Source organism: Podarcis pityusensis (assembly GCF_964106645.2).
Source record: "Podarcis pityusensis genome assembly, chromosome: 5".
Lineage (NCBI taxonomy): Eukaryota > Metazoa > Chordata > Lepidosauria > Squamata > Lacertidae > Podarcis > Podarcis pityusensis.
Genome location: NC_138032.1, coordinates 65,662,667 through 65,685,450, shown reverse-complemented (window position 1 = coordinate 65,685,450; position 22,784 = coordinate 65,662,667). Strand labels below are relative to the sequence as shown.

General features: G+C 42.2%; 2 protein-coding genes across 2 annotated transcripts in view; both read left to right on the top strand.

Annotated features, from left to right (window-relative positions):
* Positions 1 to 22,784, top strand: part of LOC308476748 (lipase member M-like) — a 112,201-nt gene that overhangs the window by 20,290 nt on the left and 69,127 nt on the right. The window lies entirely within an intron of this gene.
* LOC308476753 (lipase member M-like) lies at positions 8,730 to 21,239 on the top strand. The gene is made up of 10 exons (XM_081004607.1): positions 8,730 to 8,793; positions 10,209 to 10,317; positions 10,706 to 10,823; positions 11,235 to 11,433; positions 14,277 to 14,386; positions 14,860 to 14,996; positions 15,519 to 15,665; positions 17,696 to 17,767; positions 18,689 to 18,754; positions 20,669 to 21,239. Exons 1-10 carry the CDS (start codon positions 8,765 to 8,767, stop codon positions 20,900 to 20,902), a joined length of 1,221 nt encoding a protein of 406 aa, XP_080860733.1. The 5' UTR covers positions 8,730 to 8,764; the 3' UTR covers positions 20,903 to 21,239.

The following is a 22,784-nucleotide window of genomic DNA, read 5'->3' as shown; positions in this document are numbered from 1 at the left end:
AAACATAGGATACTTTAGATTATACAGTGGTACCTCGGGTTAAGAACTTAATTTGTTCTGGAGGTCCGTTCTTAACCTGAAACTGTTCTTAACCTGAGGTACCACTTTAGCTAATGGAGCCCCCTGCTGCTGCCACCGCACGATTTCTGCTCTCATCCTGAAGCAAAGTTCTTAACCTGAGGTACTATTTCTGGGTTAGCAGAGTCTGTAACCTGAAGCGTCTGTAACCCAAGGTACCACTGTAATGTTATTTCACTTCAGTGCTTTCTCAATTGTTGCACAGCTGTTGCCACTTAATACTTTGGTTCTTAAACAAGGTGGTACTTCCTGTCAGTTCCACACCCCTTAGACAACCCTACTCCTGAGGTACTCCAGGTAACAGACCCAAGGAATACCTCACCTCTCTTAACTGGTTTGGGACACTTCTCTTTTCAAAGAAGAATCTCTCCCCTCCTGACTGGAACGAGACCTAAGTAGACTGTACTCTCACAGCTTCTACTTCTCGCTCACCCTCAGCCTCCCAGTTAATTCCTGGTCTAATTACTCTTACAGGACACCACACACTGTCCTTCACACTATAAGCTCAGAGATTTCTTTCTCTAGCTTGTGGTATATTCCTCAAAGTGATGTTTCTACCTAGAACCAACTCTCTCTCATCTCACTGCCTATCTCCCTACCTATCTCCAAACCTGTTCTCCCAACCTCAATCCCAACCTACCCCCAAAATCTAACTCACTGTCTTTCCAAATCCTATTCTTTTCAACTCCCTCTCCTGGAACCCGGGCAACCAGAAGCTGCCATTCATTAACTGTTTGCTGGCAGGGAAAAAGGAAAAATAAGACACTTGGGGACCCAACCTGCCCAACAAAAAGAAACTTTTCTGACACAGATGGCACCTTCTCTTTTGTGTCTTCACAGCTACTGAAAACATGTTTATTTGCTCAGACATTGGTAGGTTGCTAGCTGTCAGCAGGTAGTAGGAAGTAATGGTTCTGCAGTTTTAGCAGTCTGCTTTACCTATGTGTTTATCTGCTTTCATTTTATGTTATTGTACTCCTACTTGTGTGATTTTTAAATTCAGTTATTACACGTAGCCCACAGATCACTAAAATAATTTGGAACAAATAAAAACAATAACTTCCCACAAATGGAATCAAACAGATCTACTGAAATTGTGACATTATTTGTTATGCATTACTCATTTGTTGTTGTTTAGTTGTTTAGTCGTTTAGTCGTGTCTGACTCTTTGTGACCCCATGGACCAGAGCACGCCAGGCACTCCTGTTTTCCACTGCCTCCCGCAGTTTGGTCAAACTCATGCTGGTAGCTTCGAGAACACTGTCCAAGCATCTCGTCCTCTGTCGTCCCCTTCTCCTTGTGCCCTCAATCTTTCCCAACATCAGGGTCTTTTCCAGGAAGTCTTCTCTTCTCATGAGGTGGCCAAAGTATTGGAGCCTCAGCTTCATGATCTGTCCTTCCAGTGAGCACTCAGGGCTGATTTCCTTCAGAATGGATAGGTTTGATCTTCTTGCAGTCCATGGGACTCTCAAGAGTCTCCTCCAGCACCATAATTCAAAAGCATCAATTCTTCAGCGATCAGCCTTCTTTATGGTCCAGCTCTCACTTCCATACATCACTACTGGGAAAACCATAGCTTTAACTAGATAGATAAGAATCTTTATTTGCGTCAGCCATCGGCCATAGCAATAAAACAACAATACGACACACAAAGAATAAAACTAAAAAGTCAATTATATAAAATACATTTTAGGGGACGACAAAATAATAGTAGCAAAACATAACGATAATAATAGTAATATCCTAGGAGAGGAATCTGGGCGACGACGCTAATGTCACTCAGGTAGCAGCTCTCAGTCTCATTGCTCTCTCAACAAATTTGGCAACCTTCTCTGTTGTCGAGCCGTTCTGGTCGGACAGGAGTGAGAACAGCTTGGCTTCGCAAGAGTGGCCCGGGATGGCGGACAGGAGCGGCGCGATGGTCTCGTCCCTGAGATCTTTATATAGGGAGCAAGACAAGAGAATGTGTGACACAGTACCACGCAGCCAGCTCCACAGGGGCAGAGCCGGTTCTCGAATGAAGTTCCTTGATATCTACCCTCAAGAACAGCCGAGGGTAACATATTTAGTCTGGCCAGTGTAAAGGCCCGTCTGAGTTTTGGAATGGTTAAGGTAGACAAATAAGGTGCCCGAAAATCAAAGTGGGAGGGGGGCAGATAAGTGTACCAAGCACTAAATTTCTTAATATAGGCCAGATTATTTTGCTGCTCAATATCCTTCATGCGCTGATCAATAATAGTTTTTGCCTTGGGGAGACCCATTTTCAGGAGATGCTGTGCTTGGAGGCCACATATAAGTAGTTTTTGATGCACTACTTTGGACCACCGACTTCTATGTGCATCTCGTGCTACTAGAGGTAGTAGTCTGGATGGGTTTAAATTTAAGCGAAGCCAATAGTTAAATGTTCTTAACCAGGTTCGGGTTTCGACGGAGAGGAGGCCAGTCTCCAGCCGTAGGGCCGCATTTGGTGCGCATGGTGGAACGGCTAGAATCTGTCTTAAGAATTTAGACTGGACCGTTTCAAGTGTGCGGCAATGATTTCCCGTCCAGATTTGGGCCCCGTAGAGTAATTGCGCCAAGGGTTTTGCTTGAAAGACCTCCAGAGTTGCTGGGATATGTCTGCCCCCTTTCGTAAAGTAAAAGCGAGACAGTATTTTGGCGCTTTGAGATGCTTTTCCCCTAGCATATTTATGATGGGCCTCCCAGGCCCCTGTTGACTGGAAAACCACTCCTAGGTATTTGAAAATTTTGACCTGTTCTATTGGCTGATTGTCCATCTCCCATCTATGATGTCTGTGTCTCCTAGCGAAGACCATGACTTTGGTTTTTTGGTGATTAACCACCAATTGATCTCTCCTGCAGTAGGCTGAGAATTCTCTTAGTAGCCTTTTGAGGCCTACTTTAGTTCGTGATAAGAGAACCGCGTCGTCCGCATAGAGGAGTACTGAAATTGGTTTTTCGGCCAGTTTGGGGGCATGAAACTCCGGGGATGTTAGGTATTTGACCATGTCATTTATATATAAGTTGAATAAGGCCGGGGCTAAAATACAGCCCTGCTTGACTCCTTTGGTGGCTGGTACAGGGCCAATTAGTTGCCCATTTACTGAGGTTCTTACATATAACTTGGAGTCTTTATATAGGCTTTTTATCAAGAATAGTAATCTTTTATCAATGTTGGTAACATTGAGTTTAGCCCAAAGTTTGACTCGTGAGATCGAGTCAAAGGCCGCCTTCAGGTCAATAAATGCTGCGTATAGAATCCCACGTGTTTTATTGGCGTATTTATCAATGAGATGTGCTAAAACGAAACAATGGTCTATTGTTGTTCTGCCCTGTCTGAAGCCGGCTTGCTCCTCTGCCATAACTGCCTCCGTTTCCATCCAGTCAATTAGTTTGATGTGGAGGTGTTTGGCATACAATTTGCTGGGGATAGTAAGGAGGCTAATGGGTCTATAGCTCGCTGGATCTGCCATAGGACCCTTTTTATAGATTGGGATGATTACTGCCTCTGTCCAGCAGCCAGGGATTATGCCTGTTGAATCAATGTATGTGAATATTGACGCCATTAAAGGAGCCCACCAACTGATATTGTTCTTCATGAGCTCTGCTGGAATGTGGTCTATGCCCAGGGCTTTGTTGTTTTTCAGTTGGGCAATTAGGTTCCCCACCTCCTCTATGGAGACAGGAGGCCAATATGGTAAGTTCTCGGAGTAGGCACTTGGATCATTGTTCTGAGCTTTGTCGTCGAAGAAGAGGGTTTGGAAATATTTCATCCACTCCTGGGGTTCTACAGTACATGTGGGACCAATCCGCTCTTGGCCCAGGAGCCCCCTAATGGTACGCCAGAAGGAGGTTGAATTAGCTTTAACTATATGGACCTTTGCTGGCAAGGTGATGTCTCTGCTTTTTAAGATGCTGTCTAGGTTTGTCATTGCTTTTCTCCCAAGAAGCAGGCATCTTTTAATTTCGTGGCTGCTGTCACCATCTGCAGTGATCATGGAGCCCAATAAAGTAAAATCTCTCACTGTCTCCATTTCTTCCCCTTCTATTTGCCAGGAGGTGATGGGCCCAGTGGCCATGATCTTCATTTTTTTGATGTCGAGCTTCAGACCATATTTTTTGCTCTCCTCTTTCACCTTCATTAAAAGGTTCTTTAATTCCTCCTCACTTTCTGCCATCAAGGTTGTGTCATCTGTATATCTGAGGTTGTTGAGATTTCTTTCGGCAATCTTAATTCCATTTTGGGATTCATCCAGCCCAGCCTTTTGCATGATGAATTCTGCATATAGGTTAAATAAGCAGGGAGACAATATACAACCTTGTTGTACTCCTTTCCCAATTTTGAACCAATCAGTTGTTCCATATCCAGTTCTAACTGTAGGAGTAATATATTTTGCAATCTTACACTGTAATTACAAAGGAACACCCTTGCTCTGAATGACATGAACTAACTTCATCTGATTAGCTATGCAGCATTGTGACATTGTTCCACTCACTGTGGCATAGGTGCCAACTTGAATAAAATATTGTGGGGGCCCAAGGAAGCTCCGCCTCACACAACTGATCACATGATGCAGTGCACACACATCATTTTAATGGGAATGCCCATCAACTTTGTGGGGGCCCAGCGCCCTCAAACATTTTATTGTGGGAATCAAAGCCCCCGTGGCCCCTAGGAGTTGGCGCCTATGCACTGTGGGAATCTCTGATGAGAGGACTTATAAGTGTGTTTCATCCAGTGCTTTTCTTCTTCTCAACATGAAGTTGTTACAGTAAGTGCCACACTTTTAACCAGTGCTTCTCTTCTAGGGTGACAGTGCTGCGTACGCCCATGGGTACCCCCAGAAAATCAGTGGTTTCATCTGATGGCTCATTCACACTTACTTTTGTCCTGAGCGTTCTAACCACAAGCCTGCACTTCTAGGTCTGTGTCCTGCTTTCCTCTTGAAAAAAACACTCTTTAATGCTGAACTGGAACAAATGGCAAGTCAGGTTTTCTGTGGATTGCCGTTTGCTCCAATTCACAGGAAAAGAACAAAAGCAAAGCTGGTGGTGACTCCTTGTCCTCCTGCAGCCACCAAGAGGTTCATAATCTACAAAGAAAAACACATTTGCAAACTCCACAAAACAGGGAGGTTCTCTAATAAAATGTCGAAAATGCATCTAAGCTAAGAACAGTAATACACAACTGTCAGATAATTGGATGACTGACTCTGGGTAGGATTACTAATTACTGTTTCATTAGTCTTTCACAAAGACTGCAATTGTGTAATGCCTTGCAGCTCTTTCAAATGACATGAACAGTGGATAAGTTTATTAAATATTTTAAGAGATGTGTGTTCTAGCAGCTATAACTTTGTTAGATGTTCATAATTTACATGGTTGTCACTACCAGTTGCTTTTCCTCTGACACCCAGCCAGGAATGGTGGACTTTGTTGTGGCTCCTTTCATTGTGCGTACAGTAATAACCACTAACATGAAGTGTGGCCTGGGAAAGAAAATGTGAGGAGGAATGTACTCTTCTGATCTTTCCAACAGCACAAGCATTTCTGATTGCCAGGCAGAGCAATTTTTCCTGCCTCCCTCTCCATGTGCTGTTCCCCGCATGCTGTTCTTGAGGTTCTCTACAGCTGATTTTCAGGAGGCACAGAGTGTTTGTGTGGGGAAAACCCCATTATGCTAATTGGATGTCTTGAGCTGGCTTACACAAGCACACTGGGTTAGTTGAATCCAGCCCAAATGCTCTATCTGCGGTTGTGAGCAGGAAGAGAGCCTGATGGCTAGAATGTGTAGCATGCCTCCTTCCGTGAACACTCAATATTTTGCAGTTCAGTGACTGGAATTTGACATTTAATGTTATTTTGTAGTTCAAAGCGTGCTCACCCTTGCCTACCTTATTATGCATTGAATAGACTTGATGAATGATTCTATATGTGTGTCAAATGCTTTTTAGTAGTTATCCAGACCATAGAATTCTTTACTACAAACTGTTTAGTCCATTTGTGGAAAAGATGGGAAGATTTCGTGTTCCTCACTTCTGAAAGATATTGATAGATATGAAAATGTAGTGTAAATATAAAAGATCTCCTACTGATGGTGAACTTATATTTAGCATTTATATGTGTGCAAAGCACTCTACATTATTTTATTTTATATTATTTTATATTACACAATCGCAAACAGATATTATAAAACATGCATCATGCATTTTAATTTTTACAACACCCTTGTAAGGTAAGTCAGGATTATTTTTGGCATATTGCAAATACAGGGACTGAGGCTTTGAGAGAGTAGTTTGCCTAAGGCCCCAGCGGCAGAGGCAATATTTTAACCAGGAACCAGATCAGTCTCTTTGTCATTGTGCTATATCATCTCTCTATCACAAGAACTTCAGTTAACCCCCACTAAAAATTCACTTAAAATAAAAGGCTGCCAAGCAAGCTTGATTAATCACTGCATTTGAGACTGATTTGACCGCCCTACCCTGCTGCCAATCCATGCCTTAGATTTCCTTGAAGAAAGGTGGGATATATAGAATTGTACAGTTGGAAGGAAGGGACCCTGAGGATCGTCTAGTCCAACTTTCTACAGTGCTGGAATATGCAGCTGTGTCATCGAACCTGCAACTTTGGTGTTATCATTCAGAGCCCAGGATACTTCCAAGTGGGCCACAGGCTATATTCCAGGGGTGAGCAGCCTGTGGCCCAACTCTGACTGTTGGACATCAGCCCCAATCAGGATGGCCAATGGTCAGGGATCACAGGAAATGTAGTCCAGCAACAATTAGCACAAGTTGCAGACCTTCTCTGTCCAAGATTCAGAAACCAAGGAATAAGACTGTCTATATTATAACATTAAAAAGTATAAAGAATATAGTCCTTAGGATGTTTCAGGAGCAGCAGCAGCTGCAGAACTCTTACTTCCTTCATGCTGCATTTATCTAAAAAAATCAAACCCAAACCTCTTGAACAACTGGAAATGATTGTTATCACCCAGTCTTGTTCTTTAAAATCGCCCACAATGTTTTCATATACCATAATCAAAATGATGCAAGGAATTAACAAACTAAATAAGAAGGTGACTTCATGTAACTAGTTGGTTCATTACTGGGCAATATCATTTAATTGTTGAAATAGTTATAAAGGTATTCATAAAAGTACACCAAGGTGGCATACAATATACAAAACATAATTAAATCAGTATAATCATGCCTAAAGGAGAATTAGCAATATCAATAAAACACCAGTAAATACTGCTTGGTTAAAAGGGCAAAATCATATTGTGAATGACTGTGTAAACAAGGTAATTATTCATCCTGTGGTAAGAATTGACTTCTACACCATTTGTTTGTTACCCAGGTTTGTTATGTTTTTAAATAAAAACATGGAACAAAAGAATAACAGCAAACCCAACAGATCCAGCAGGAACCCAGTTTATTAAAGCTATTGCAATAGGACACCTTTGCTAAATAGTTGTTCAGCAGAAGTGCTGGTTAGGAAAGACTGCCACAAGGCACATTAGAACAAAACTTATATAGCAGTTTCAAACACAGCACACAAAAGTCATAAAACTTGAAAACATCCTTCTGCATACAAGAAAGGTTACAGGTCATAGTATGTAAAGATACACAACTCCCCACTGGTATCAATTTCCCTGGGGTGCTGCAAAACATTCGAACTATCACACTGTAACTCTGGTTACCTTGGCAACCAACATTCAGTAGGGGCTATTGACAATCTAATCTTACTCGCCCCCCCCCCCCCCCCGGGACCAGCACATTGGGACAGTTAGAACAAAATCAAAATCTATGTCTAATATTCAATCAAATATCACAATTTTTACATCCATCTGAACTAGATGAGCCACTCCAAGTGGTTTACAGAGAGGGAGAATAGGAAGAGAGTAAGGAACCAGGACCATGGTGATTTGAAACTGAACACACACCAGAAGAAGAAAGGAGCTGGGAAATAATGGGTGATGAAGATTAGGAGTGAGATAGCAGGTGCTCCAGCTTGCCGCTGTCCTCCTCTCTGCTCTGACTGTCCTCCCCGACCCCCACCCCCACTTCCCAAGTAAATGCAGTCAATAAAATAATAATTGAACTGCAGCTGCACACACACAAACACACACATTGGAGGTCTGAGCTGGAATGAAAAGTAGCTCATTTGCTGCCAGCATGTCACTCAATCGCTCTTGGAGCACAAAAAATAGCAACAACAACAACAAGAAGAAGTTATTATTTATAGACTGAATCCATGTTAGTTGTACTCAGAGTAGACATGAATAACTTAGCCCTGTTCATTTCCATGGGTTAATCTGTGTACAACTTACATGGATACAAAATAATGATGAGGACGATGAACACAGGATGAAAAAATAAAATAAAAATGTAGAAATACAATTTATATACCAGGTGGATTTAAATCTCCAGGAAGGTTATATTTTTTTAAAAAAATGCAAGGAAGTGTAACCTACATTTAAATGTTTTTTACAGACTTGCCTTGCCACTAAGCATATGATGGGTACATCATGATAATTTTATCATAACCATTTTGCTTGCTTCTGTTCCATAATTAACAATGCACGCAGAAAGACACGTTTTGCATCATTATACAGTAGCTGATGAAAGTGATCTTCTTCTCTTCAGTTTATTACAACCTAAGTCTTCTTCAGTGTGTATTAGAGATGTGGTTGCTATTGATGAACAGGAACAGGTAAGCAAAAATCTTTTCTTCCCCATATCTTTTTCATTTATTTTCTGGTGACATACCTTGGTCTTACATTTTAATAGCTTGCATTTAACAAAGTTAGACATTGCTATCATAAAGTACAGCCTACAGCCCAGTAGAAATTAAGGCTGCTGGCACAGAACTGATTCAGCTGTGGGGAAATCACAAACTGCATAAATGTGTACAGAATTATTTATACATTACTTTCTGAATGGCATTTGTAGCCTGCCCTTCCTCCATAAGGAAAATATGATTTTAAAAAAATGTTTAAAACATTTAAAACTGTTAAAAACATCTAAAGAAATTTTTAAAACTAATTTAAAAACAGGTATAACCAACAAGAATGTCTTATGTTTTGAAATTCTAGCTTGGTTTCATTGTGGGGCAGCGGGTGTGGGAAAGGAGCTCAGTGTTGAGAGGTATGTGTGTATGTTTCAATGTTGGACAGTTTGTTCGTTCATGATGGGGGCTCTGAGTGAGCTCAGGTTTGTGGACGGGGGTTCGCTGTGCGGTGGGTTGCATAAGTGCTGTTCCTCATATTAGTGAAGAAAGCTGGAAACAGTTGCAAGCTAATAACAAATGTTTAAGTTTGCTTTTAAAAATACTGTCAACATGATCCAGCTTCTACAGTTTCTCATTCTGCTCTGGCCACAACTTTTCAGTCCTTGTTCCTTGCAGCCCAGCTCTAAATAAAAATATAAATAAATAAATATAAAATATTATTATTTTACAAGTTCATACACAAAAACAATATTCTTGCAATTATTAAAATTTTACACAGGGTTCTTTCAAATTTTATTTATACTTCATGGAGTATTTCTGGAAGTGTAGTTGTTCCTTCAGCGTCCAGTAAGTTGGGCAACCTTGTTCAAGTAATCCTTGCACCAAACAATAGCTCAGCAAGAGATTCTTCATGTTCAGTGGGAGATGCCCTATAATTTACCACAGCCACTACCTTAATCTTGCACTTTTTTTGTGCTCCATCTTACATGAAGCCACTTAATTGAAGCTATTTGGGCCTTGAAGTGATGTGAAGAAACTCACATACTATGGGAAAGTTCTTACGCATTACCTGTCCAAATCACCTCTAGAGAAAATGGATATTATTTTTTCAGTGACCAGGAAGCTGCTTCCCTCAGAATCCAGCATGCTTACCCTTATTTCAGAGATAGCCCTGACTTTTCCTCGTGAGGCAGATCTTTTTTCAGTGGTTCCCCACAAAGCATCTATCTCAGTGACTAATATTTTCAGAAGAGAGATAATAATCCATTATTTCTTCCCTGCACACCACCATCAGAACTAAAATTGCACTCACTGCCCTCAGCACATCTAGAATCATTCTAAAACAGACTTCCCATCTTTGCTAAGGAGTTTGAAACAACAGATATTGTTTTACACAGGTCAGCGATGTGGCTGTTTTGGGCAGTGGTGTGCTTAAACCAACAGACAACAGAGTCAGAAGAATTCCTAAGGAAACGGCACTTGAATCCCCAAGAATTCATGACTATTGTGAGTTGCTTGTTCAGATGCATTTGAAAACAACAGGTTATTATGATTTGTACATATTTCTTTTAAGTGATATTCCAAAGCATTTGCTTTTCACAGAAGGATTTCCAGGCCTGCCTTAGTTACCCCAAAGAGGTTTGATGGATTATAATGGATGGATTTAGCTAGCCCCAAGGCCAAATGACATGTTCTGTTTGATGCTTAATACATTGTCTGCCGATAGCTCCCCCTGGTTGCTTTTGTTCATTACAGCCAGCAAAGGGGGGGGGGGGAGGCAGGATTCAGGACTTTTTTCTCCTCTCCTCAGCACCATAGTAACTAAAATCTCCTGTAGCAACTCTAGATTTAGAATAAAGGTCTCAATTTGCTGAGAATTTCTTTGTTCTTGCAGAATGAAATAATTCAGTATTGGAGATACCCAAGTGAAGAGCATGAAATCCTGACAGAGGATGGCTACTACTTGCAAGCAAACAGAATTCCTTATGGAATGCACAGTTCTGGGAAGACAGGTAATTTTGGAATGTAACTGGGCTTTATAGGGTTTTTGTTTTTTTTTAAGGAAAAGTCCTGGCAGGATTCCACACAGCCCAGAGAAAACAAATGTGTGCATATAAATGCTCAGAATTACCATAGTTTCTGGGTTTGGAATTGTTGAAGACAATAAGTCACATCCCACTGTGTGTGTTTTGATGTGATCTTAACTATATTTTTATATCAGCGCACCAGCTTCTAACTTTCTGAAAGCTAAGAAAAAATGCCAAGGATAATGTGAATTGAACTCTTAACCAAACATGAACCGAACTATTGTGTGTGCATAAATGGTGATTTAATTGTACTATGTTGATGAAGTGAACAGAAACTACCTCAAAGATAGATTGACTACAATATTTTCCAATGCCCTTTTTCTTGTTTCCCCCCAGATCCTAGGCCAGCTGTTTTACTGGTACATGGTATTTTGAGTGAAGGTAGGACCTGGATTGTAAATCCTCCCAACAATAGCCTGGGATTTGCTCTAGCAGATGCTGGCTATGATGTTTGGATAATAAGTACTAGAGGGACCAGCTGGTCTAGAAGACACAAGACCCTGTCAATTGACCAAGAAGAATTTTGGAATTTCAGGTATAAAGGGACAACTTGTAGCTTGGATAGTTGAGACAATTGCAATGATTACTGTCTCTGAAGTACAACTGCTGCCAATATATCTTTTTTCCCCTAGTGTTGTGTCAGAAGTGCTTCACTCCTAGAAAGACTTCCCAAAGATGGGACATGGTGGATTGTGGTTCCCTTTCTTATTATTTTTAGAGCCAACATCAACATGTCAAAATGAATGACTTTCTCTATATTCATGAAGACTGAATTTGTGGGGCTCTGAGATCTTAACTAGGTCTGTGCATTCTCTCTGGACAAATCTTAGGTCCTGAACTGAATCAAGCCAATCTGGAATTTTCTGGGAATGTGTAGATAAAGCCCTAGATTGCCTGGGGCTGGGCCCACTTGAAACAATACAAAGATGTCAAAGGGGAGGTGGGTGGGTAGAAACAATGTGTTTAATTAAACCAAGGAGGCACTGGGAGTGGGTGGTTTCCTAGACTGCTCTTGATGGAGTTATACCCATTTTGAAGAAGTGGGCACATAGCATGGCGGTACTTCTGAATCCTTTGCAGTTGCTTGAGGTTCAGGTGGCCATGGTGCTACAGAGTGCCCAGCTGTGCCTCTATCTGGTCAGGCAAAGCCTAGTTTCTGTTGTCTATTCTCTGGGAACATCTAGTTTGGATTTTTTTTGTTTAGTCATTTAGTCATGTCCGATTCTTCATGACCCCATGGACCAGAGCACGCCAGGCACTCTTGTCTTCCGCTGCCTCCCGCAGTTTGGTCAAACTCATGTTGGTGGCTTCGAGAACACTGTCCAGCCATCTCGTCCTCTGCCGTCCCCTTCTCCTTGTGCCCTCAATCTTTCCCAACATCAGGGTCTTTTCAAGGGAGTCTTCTCTTCTCATGAGGTGGCCAAATTATTGGAGTCTCAGCTTCAGGTGAGGTCCTTCCAGTGAGTTTCTGGGTGGGAGTTGAATGTGAAGGAGGGTTTGCCAAATGTGCCTTCCTCTTAGCTGGTTTCTCCTTTTTGCCATGAGTTCGTGCTTCTTTGAAGTCCATGATACCTTTCGTAAAGGCTTTTCTGCAGTTGGAGCACTCACAGGCCAGAGTTTCCCAGTTATCGGTGGTTATACTACATTTTTTTAGATTTGCCTTGAGATCATTTTTAAACCTCTTTTGTTGTCCACCAGTATTTCGCTTTCCATTCTTAAGTTTGGAAGAGAGTAGTTGCTTTGGAAGATGATAATCAGGCATCTGAACAAGATGACCAGTCCAACAAAGCTGATGTTGAAGAATCATTGCTTTAACAATGGTGATCTTTGCTTCTTCCAGTACACTGACATTAATTTGCCTGTTTTCCCACCTGATGTGGAATGACCGCTCCCCGCTTAAAACGGGGGGCGCCCTTTGCATGGACGCGCACAGCCCTAGATCTGGAGCAGCCCCATCAGCATAGGCTTGGCTTTGCCTTCCCTCAGGTGGGATACCTGGAGGTCTCCGCCTACCTCAGTCAGTTGTCCAATCCCACCTGGGGGAAGCGTTGCCAAGGAGACCAGGCCAGGTAGGGGAGGGATTACCTGCCCACACAATAGAGGGAGGATCTTACCTGGGAATCCTCACTTGGCTCCAGAGCTTCTCCCACCCTACCCACCCTCAGTTAATGTCTTCTTTTGCAGGTTAACTTTTCTTCATAGGTTTTGCAGGTTAACTTTTCCTCACAGGTATGCGGGCGCTGCTACGTTAAGGTCGCTGTTAAAGGGCCGGAAAGGAATTTCCCTGCATTGGCAGGTTTCGCCTTTCCCGTAGCAAAACGTCACAACTTTGGTGGTATCAGGCCTTGGGCGGAACCCTTTAATCCATCTTCCTCTTTGCGGCGGCGATACCAAGGTTCCCCATTAAAGGGGTTTCTGAAGGGAGGCTTTGACCGTACGCCGAAAGGTCGTCATTGCTCTCCCCTGCTGCGGCGGTGTAATGGGGGCGGCTATCTCTGCTTGAACATATGTTCTCCAGAGCCGCCCCCCCACACTGGATAACCCTGAAGCTCCCTAGCCCCTGGCTGGGGACTGGGGAGGGAGAACGCCCAATGCCTGAGCCAAGGTCTACCCACATTTGAAATTTAATAAAGTTGTGGCCAATTTAATCCCATGGCACGTTGTCTTGAGTCGTTATTCCACATGACGGGAGGGACCGCTCGGGATCTGGGCACTCCGCCTGTCCACGCAATATTTTTTGGAGACACTGTTAATGGAATCTTTCGAAAAGTTGGAGATGGTGTTTATAAACAGTCCATGTTTTACATATGTACAGTAAAATTGGTAGTATAATAGCTTTATAAAAAGCATTTTGGTTTCCCTGTGAATGCCCTTGTCATCAAACACTCTGTGCTTCAGTCGAGAGATAGCTGCACTCACAGAGCTTAGGCGATGCTGGATTTCAGCATCAGTCTCAGCACTTCTGAAAGACAACTGCCCAGGTAGGAAAAGTGATTGACATTTTCCAATTTTACACCATTAAGTTGGATTTGTGGCACTGCAGAGTGGTTGTTTTGTGCTTGTTGGTGCAGTGCTTTGGTTTTTGGGATATTGAGCAATAGGCAACAGAGACACTGGGAATCACTTACTTACTTATTTTTACAATGTACATAAAATTTGATTACAATAAGTAAGTGGTGCAGGTCGGGGACTCTGTTAACATGATTTCAGAGGCATAATCCCATTTAGGAATGGGAGATCCCAGCTCAAATCACCCTAGTTCACCTCATTATTTGGGGCATGAGTCCATGCACATTTCTAATAGTGTGATCTCTTAATGCAACATGAGAGTAAGTGGAAAAAATATCACCTGCATTTTGTTCGTGTAATGTTTTACAGCTTCCATGAAATTGCGATATATGATATTCCAGCAACAATAACTTTTATCCTGCAGAAAACAAAGCAAGAAGGGTTGTATTTTATCGGTCAGTCTCAGGGTGGGACGCTTGGTAAGTAATGTGAAATGAATGGAATTTATTTACTGCCCATGTCCCTTTTTAAAAGCCTTCTTACTATCAAAAATTCAAAATACAGATATAGTTGAAATCTAATAATTCAGATTGAAGCAACAACAAGCAAGGGATTTAAGAGCACTTTTTTTTTAATCGGCTTTGAGACTTTTTGCCAGCTGGTTCCAGATAAGTATATAGGACTACAGAGATCTGTAGTACCAAGTCAGACCATTGGTTCATGTAGTTCAGCATTGTCAACACTGACTGGCAGCAGCTTTCCTGAGTATCCGATAGTAGTCTTTCTCAGCCCTAACTTCAGTCACCTGTACTGAGGCCCTGATCATATGCATGTACTCTTTTATTATGATAAGGCAATTCCCCAGTACGAGGGACCAAAAGACTCAGTGTGCATATCGGCTCTGGTATATCTGGAATAGCTGCTGAATTCTGGAATTCTTTCTCTTTGGCAGGTTTAATTGGCTTTTCACTCAGGCCACAGGTTGCTCAGAAAGTCAAGCTCTTCATGGCTTTGGCTCCTACCTACACATTTGTGGACACCAGTGGACCTGCGGCGCTATTTTTCAATCTTCCTGATGGATTTATCAGAGTCGGTATTTCTCATAGGTTTTTATTGTGTGTATAATCAGTTCAGTGATATGGGCACTTCATTCCTCAAGCTTTGGGAGGGGGTTGGTCATGGAAAATTTTATGTATGTTCCTTGGTGTCTCCTTCTCAGAGCTTGAGTCCGCATCACCATGCAGGCCAGACTTTTGAGGTCTGCATTGTGATTCGCTGCCTGGCACAAAGCAGCCAATCATGCACTAGGCGGCTATTGCGGGGTGTGTGTGTGAAGTGTATATAAATCAGACCCATTTCCATGTTTTCCCCAATAAAACCTTTAAGTTGAATCACTGCCTTGGGTGATACCTGGTATTGCCGAGGGGCGGGAGACACTGAAATGTGTACAAATCAGACCCATTTCCATGTTTTCCCCAGTCTGTTGCCGAAGCCTCAATAAAACCTTTAAGTTGAGTCAATGCCTTGGGTCTTGCTTGAATACCTGGTACTTCCTTAGGGAATTAATCCTAAAGAGACTTACCAAGATCTCTCTGTGTGTTTATTTTACAGCTGATATGGGGGAAGAAAGAATTTGTTGGTTTTAGTAACAAAGAGAAAAGACTGAATGCCAAGCTGTGCAGTTATCCCGTAATAGATGAGATTTGTATTCAAATTATTTTCCTGACCAGTGGATGCAATCCAAATAACTTAAACGTGGTATGATGACTCTTTATTTTGCTAAATATATTGACAAAACACTATACTCCAGTCCACCCAACAGCAATATATTTTATTCTAATAGATAAAGATAAATTAACCATTCAATAGTACATGATTCAAATTATGCATGTACAGTGGTGCCTCGCAAGACGAAATTAATCCGTTCCGCGAGTCTCTTCGTCTTGCGGTTTTTTTGTCTTGCGAAGCATGGCTATTAGCGGCTTAGCGGCTTAGCGGGTATTAACGGCTTAGCGGCTTTAAGAAAAAGGAAACAAAGGAAACAAACTCGCAAGAACTCGAAGCAAGCCCATAGGGAAATTCGTCTTGCGGAACGACTCAAAAAACGGAAAACTCTTTCGCCTAGCGAGTTTTTCGTCTTGCGAGGCATTCGTCTTGCGGGGCACCACTGTATAGCATTGGAGTCCTAAATGTGCAATTGAGTGACCAAGTCTGTACATGTTGCAGCTAGAATTGAGAGGAAATTAGAAGAATCTTTGTGGAAGAGACCCTGGTATATTACAGAATGTATAAACTATATGGTTTTTGTTGTTTTCTCTGGTTTTTGTTGTTTTGAGTTCAGTAAAATAGCAAGACTATACAATGATGATGGGATAAAATCAAGCCAAATTTTTATTGACAGCAGCAGAAAGGGTAAGGGTTGGAAAGGCCTTGGGTCCCAGTATCAGTTCATCATTCCATGAGCCCCATATTGATGGAATGGGTCTGCTGGGTTTGAACCACCCCAAACCTGTTCCATGTGTTTAACTTTTCTGGGGTGAAAGCCAAACAAACAAGGCCTCACTGGGCAACTGTGGTACAGATTCCTATGGGACTGATACCTAACACTGAGCTTGCAGGTGGCTGTGGCTAATTCTTCCCTCAGGCCACTTATGGGGCACCCCCTATACTATGTTGATCTTGCCCAATGCCATTTCTGCCCTCATACAAACAACCATGCTCCAAATGAACAGAAATCGATCATATATCTATCTATCTATCTATCTATCTGTCTATCTATCTATCTATCTATCTGTTTGAATTATATGAATCTTATTGACACAAAAGTGGAGAATGAGTATGGTACTCACCAAGGAAGAGTGGCAGTTTAAAATGCTTGAATACGCTGAATTGGCAGCAGTGATGAACGGGATAAGAGAAAAAGACGATATAGAATATAAGGAGGATTGGAAAGTGTTTATTGAATATTTTAAGAACCAGTATAAAAAGTAAATAATCAAGCAGGTCTTGAGTAAATCCAGCAGAATAGAAGTTAATACAATTTAACAGAGGTAGACATCCTAAGATTAAAAATGGGGAATACGGGATTTAATAGAAAAAATAGGAAATCAGGAAAAAGGTGGAAGGGAATTCACCAGATATTTAGTTGTATGTTGAGATTGATATGAAAGTTGTACAACTGGGATGTGGAGGGGAGGAGATGTGGGTTTTTCTTTTCTGCCTTTGTATTAAAAATGCAAATAAAAATGATGGGGGGGATCCTTTTAGGCATTGTCAAGCAGATACTGGGCAAAGGTGTCCCATATTTATTTAAAATAAAAAAAATTCTTCCAGTAGCACCTTTAAGACCAACTAAGTTAGTTCTTGGTATGAGCTTTCGTGTGCAAGCACACTTCTTCAGATACACAGTGTATCTGAAGAAGTGTGCTTGCACACGAAAGCTCATACCAAGAACTAACTTAGTTGGTCTTAAAGGTGCTACTGGAAGAATTTTTTTTATTTTGACTATGGCAGACCAACACGGCTACCTATCTGTAACTGGAACCATATTTATTTGTCACAGATGCTTAAAATTGTATAAAAATAAAAAATGCAAATTGGCACCGAACTCACAACCACATCTTACCTGAGAAGGATGCTTTCCTATGTAATAACCCTTTACCTTTCTCAAGATATATGCATGTTGTATTGCTCTGATGCTGGTGATGTTTTTGCTAGTGCAATTCATCCATTTCCTTCCTCAGAATATTCAAAGATATTTACATTCTTATTGTTTCTCTCCAATCCAGAGTCGAGCTGATGTATATACTGGAATTGTTCCTGATTTTGCTTCTGTAAAAAACATGATCCATTTGGCCCAGGTGGGGTTCAATGCATATTTTTCCTTATTTCAAAATTCAGAGTTCATTTGATGTACAAATGAATGCTTAATGTGTGTGAATATTTAGGGGTTTTCTTTTTTTTAATTTTCAGAAGGTGACAGGAAAGTTACATAAAATCAAAAACAATATAGCAGTAAATAGTAACTAACAAGCTGCCACTCACAGGAGCTTTGTTGCTCTGAGTTATTGCTGGTGTAGTTGTCCAGTTACTTGTGATATATGATATATATATACTTAGTAATTTGCAAAGTTTTGCAAAGTAATTTGCAAAATATTGGAAAAACAGATAGTATTATTAAAAACAGATAAATATAAAAAAGTTGTTTCAAGATAAAACAATAATATATTCTTATGAAACCACACCTAAATTAATCAGACTGCCTTGACTGGTTGTGCTCATTATTTGTACAAAGAAATTCACGACAAAGTGGTTAAAATATTTTGATTGCTTGAAATTTATAACAAGATCATTGTTGACTATAATCATATTATACCATATTTGCCAGTGCAAGTAGATAAATAGCAGCAGGAAGGTAAACGGCGTTTTTATGCGCTCTGGCACTCGTCACGGTCCTCTGTGCTCCAGTAGCGGTTTAGTCATGATGGCCACATGACCCGGCCTGAAAGCAAGATGAGCCCTACAACCCCATAGTCACCTTTGACTGGACTTAACCGTCCAGGGGTCCTTTACCTTTTTTACCTTTACCATACCGTATTACATCACATTATTATTATTATTATTATTATTATTATTATTATTATTTACTATTATTATTATTGTGTAGGGATTGGGGATAGGGTTCTGACAATTCATATTGCCAATTTTTAATCTATGTGTAATTTATAAATATGTCAACATTAAAAATTTGAAAATTCAGTACTTTCCCCCTTCTTTTATAGGTTTTTAAATCAAAAGAACTGAAATATTTTGACTATGGCAGTAAGAACAAAGCTATATACAATACGGTAATTATAAGGGTTGTGATTGGGATTTGTCATGGATTTCAATGTGCTAAAGCTGCATATTTATTTGGGACTAACTCTCATTGAACTTAGTGGGTCACCCCAAAAAGAAATGAAAAGGTTTAGGAGTAAACTCTGCACAAATCTGGTGATGGTTGGGTGGGGCCTTGTATGCCTCCTTCCAGCAACTTCTGCAGCCAAGCTGGTGTCAAATGCATTGCTCTGCTTCCTTTGGACCACATCAGTGAGGACGAGAGGATGATTTTGTTGTCTGGGCAGCCCAGGATCCCCATACCCGCCGCCCAGGCCTGCACTCCAGGGAGGTCACTTTGGCTCTGCTAATGCAGTGGTTGGACTCCATTGTCTCTCAAGACAGATGGATACCAACATTGTAAACCTAGATCCCATCCCTCTCCTGGCAAATCCTTTATGCTTCCCACCAGTCCTTGTGCAGCCATGCTTGGACACATGGCTGAGGTCCCGGATTCCATAGCCCAAATGATCACCTAAAGAGCACGAGATAGCACTGGCAGTGACAAACCAGCCTGACTCCAGCACCTCAGCCAGCATGGGAAGTAAATATGTTTAGCCCTAGATCAGCAGAAGCAAACTCAATTCTTTTAGTCTAGATGGTTCTATTTTTCAAGTGCTTTTTTTGAATGGAAAGCTGCTCATGCTCAGAATGTACCGTATTTTTCGCCCCATAGGGCGCACCGCCCAATGGGACACACCTAGTTTTTTTTTGGGGGGGGGGGAAATAAAGAAAAAAAATTATTTCCCCCCAGGCGCAGGGCTGGCGCGGGGGAAGCCCGAGCTTCCCCCAATCCCAGCCCCGAGAACAGCCTGCTATCCGCAAGCCTAGGGAGGCCAGCGGTAAGTCGCGCCAGTCTCTCCAGGCTTCAGAATGCAGGCAGCTCTGCGCAGCCATCGGGAGGCGGGCGCGAAGTGGTGCCGGTCTCCCGAAGGTTGCACAGAGCTTCCTGAAGCCTGGAGAGCGAGAGTGGTCGGTGCGCACCGACCCCTCTCGCTCTCCAGGCTTCAGCGAAAGCCTGCATTAGCCCCATAGGACGCACACACATTTCCCCTTCATTTTTGGAGGGGGAAAAGTGTGTCCTATAGGGCGAAAAATACGGTATGTGTAGGACGTGGGTGGCGCTGTGGTCTAAACCACTGAGCCTCTTGGCCTTGCTGATCAAAAGGTTGGCGGTTCGAATCCGTGTAATGGGGTGAGCTCCCGTTGCTCTGTCCCAGCTCTTGTCAACCTAACAGTTCGAAAGCACTCCAGTGCAAGTAGATAAATAGGTACCACTGCGGCGGGAAGGTAAATGGGTGTTTCTGTGCGCTCTGGTTCCTGTTGTGGTGTTCTGTTGCACTATTTAGTCATGCTGACCACATGACCCAGAAAGCTGTCTGTGGCAAACGCCAGCTCCCTCGACCTGAAAGCAAGATGAGTGCCGCAACCCCATACTTGCCTTTGACTGAACTTGACCATCTCTCTCTCTGTGTGTGTGTGTGTGTGTGTGTGGCATTTGGGAGGCAATGCAATTGCAGTGGGAAAGAAATATTCTGCGAGCTTTTAACCTGAAGTCATATGTTCAGCTTTCAAAACCCTGCTCACACCTTGCATGCAAGATGATTAAATCCAGAGCCTAAAAGTACCAGGCTAAACCATTGCCCACTTTAGCGGACATGCACATCAATCCTGATATAGATCCTCAATGATACATTCCACAATTTTGGTATAGCCTATACTCAAGCCAGTCAACCTTCACACATAAGTCAAACTAATGCTCAAGGAACCATTTCCCCATAATTTTGATTCTACTGCATTTGAACCATCGGGAGGTCAAGAAAATGTAAAAATCTAAGATTGGTAGGTGAAACTCATTTTAATCATTCTGATATTTTCATCCACAGACCACTCCTCCATTCTATCAAATCGAAGACATGGTTGTGCCAAGTGCTGTGTGGTATGCCGGACATGATATTATGTCAAATAGAAAGGACATTCAGCTGTTGCTTCCTCGAATCTCTAATTTGGTTTTCCACAAGTATATTCCTGAATGGCAGCATGCTGATTTTTTATGGGGTCTGGATGCTTCAAAGAAACTATACCCTGATATATTTCATCTGATGCTGAAGTACAAATAAAATGTTACAAAAGTCATATATACTGCATATATTCCATTGGGGTTGCCATATGTCTGGAATTTGCTGGACCTATCCGGAATACTGCAGTCAGAAGTAGTGTCCAGGCAGAAATTGCTAAAATGTCCAGGAAAATCCAGATGTATGGCAACCCATGTCGGACTTGTCATTTTTGGTGATTCTCCTTAAAAATTCTTTCGCGAATTTGCAAAAAAAAAATCACAACAACTTTTCTGTCTGGATTTTAACTGTTACAAATATGCCAACCCCAATTCCATGTGACTGTAGATGCTGTAATAGGTCTGTACAATGTGTATATATGATCAATTTGTTAATTACTTGTTTCTCACCATCAAATTAAATCTACCTGTTTGTAGTGACACTACTGATAGTAGAATTCCTTGATTATGCATTGCAAAAGCATAATTCTTTCTGCAAACGCCTCATCTTTTAGGCACAATTTAGATATTACCTGTTGTTCTCATTTGATGGAGATCTTTGTACATTAGAGGTTCTTAACCTTTGAGCAGAGGCGGTCAACACTAAAAGAAGCTCTTCGGGTCTCTGACTTCGCTAGATCGCTAGCCAGTGAGCTGTTGAAGGCAAGCTCCTGACAGCCACTGGCCTAATCCAGCAGGCTTTTATTATGTTCTTATTAAATACAGGCATCCCTGTCCCATTTCGAGGTTACACTAGGAGGCAGGATTTTGGCTATGTGCCCATGGCTCAATGGGGAATTGTGAGCATAAACAAGTACTGTGGGTTCTTTCCTCAAGACTGGAGTGGGTGCAGCTGACTCTTACATTTCTACCAGGGCTTTCAACATGACCACAGTCCATTTCAATCAGGGCTTAGGCCCAATTTTGGCACAGAAATTCATTTGGTCGCCCTGTATGATGACCTCTGTTGAGAGAGAGACAAGGCAAACATGTCCCTGTTAATTTTTTTCGACCTCTCAGCAGCTTTTGATACCATCACCCATGATATCCTTCTGAAGCACTTTGCAGTGGTTCCAGTCCTAATTGGATGGCCATTCCCAGAGGGTGTTGCCTGGGGAATGTTTTTCAGCCCCATGAAACCTTCAATGTGGGGTCCCACAGGGCTCAATCCTATCTCCCACATTGTGTAACATCTACATGAAACTGCTGGGTGTGGTTATCTGCAGGTTTGAAGTATGTTGTCAGCAGTATGCTGATGACACTCAGCTCTATTTCTCCTTTACATCTGCAGGTGAGGCAGTGGAAGTGCTGGACCAGTGTCTTGCCTCGGTAATGGACTGAATGAGAGCCAACAAACTGAAACTCAAACAAGATAAGACTGAGGCACTGTTAGTGGGTGGTTCCCTAGACAAGATGGGTCTGAAGATGGTTCGGAAACTTCAGCTAGTGCCGAATTCAGTGGCCTTGTTGCTCACTAGAGCAAGACGGTTTGAACATATTACACCAGTCCTGGTCTGACTGCACTGGCTACCAATTAGTTTCTGGGCCCAATTCAAAGTGCTTGTTTTGACCTATAAAACCTTAAACAGTTCAGGACTGCAATACCTCAAGGACCATCTCTTTCTATATGAACCTACCAGGTCCCTGATGTCATCTTCTGAGGCCCTCCTTCGTGTGCCTCCTCCCGGAGAGGTCCGGAGGGTGGCAACACGAGAATGGACCGTCTTTGCAGTGGACTCAGACAGTGGCATAGCTAGGGCTTTTGTTGCCCAGGGGCAGTCACAGAGTTTGCCACTCTTCTCGCTGTTCCTCATCTGGGAGCCCTGATGGCTTGCCACTGTCCTCCTCTCTGCTCCGACCATCCTCCCCCCCTTGCTTCCCAAGGGGCAGGAAAGAAGGTTCAAATGCCCACTGGGCCATGAAGCTCACTGGGTGACCATGACCAC